The sequence below is a fragment of the Eurypyga helias genome, unplaced genomic scaffold, assembly GCF_000690775.1.
Source record: "Eurypyga helias isolate BGI_N326 unplaced genomic scaffold, ASM69077v1 scaffold5540, whole genome shotgun sequence".
Classification (NCBI taxonomy): Eukaryota; Metazoa; Chordata; class Aves; order Eurypygiformes; family Eurypygidae; genus Eurypyga; species Eurypyga helias.
The window spans coordinates 1-375 of NW_010227498.1; the positions used below are offsets into that span (position 1 = coordinate 1).

Below are 375 nucleotides of genomic sequence, written 5' to 3' on the forward strand. Positions count from 1 at the left end.
GCCCTGCGGGACAACGAGGCTGAGCAGGGGCCGCAGAGCTCTCCCTGGGGAGGAGGGCACCCGTGCGGTGCAGGCTGGGGCAGGGCCCCCCGCTCACCCTTAAATTTCGGTGGCAGCTCTGTTGTCTGCCCCGTCTCCACATCCTCACAAACGACCTTCTGCAGCGCCACGGCCATGACTTTCAGCAGGTCACCCGTCGACAAGCAGCATTCGTTGCCTGAGATCTCGTACACGGACCCTGTTGGGTGAAGAGGGAATTTCCTCCAAGAGAATGCCTCTCCCAGCATTTCACAGAATCACGGAACACTCAGCGTCGGAAGGACCTTTAAAGATCATCTAGTCCAACCCCTCCGCCACGGGCAGGGACCCCTTCCG

At 61.1% G+C, this 375-nt stretch overlaps 1 protein-coding gene across 1 annotated transcript in view; it reads right to left on the reverse strand.

The window, feature by feature from the left end:
* Positions 1-97: 97 nt before the first annotated feature.
* THEMIS2 (thymocyte selection associated family member 2) overlaps positions 98-375 on the reverse strand; it is a gene marked incomplete at its 3' end in the record, with an annotated part of 5,344 nt that continues 5,066 nt past the window's right edge. Inside the window, exon 2 of the mRNA XM_010156335.1 lies at positions 98-238. Within this exon, the coding sequence (XP_010154637.1) occupies positions 98-238 (141 nt within the window). The remainder of the gene's footprint in view (positions 239-375) is intronic.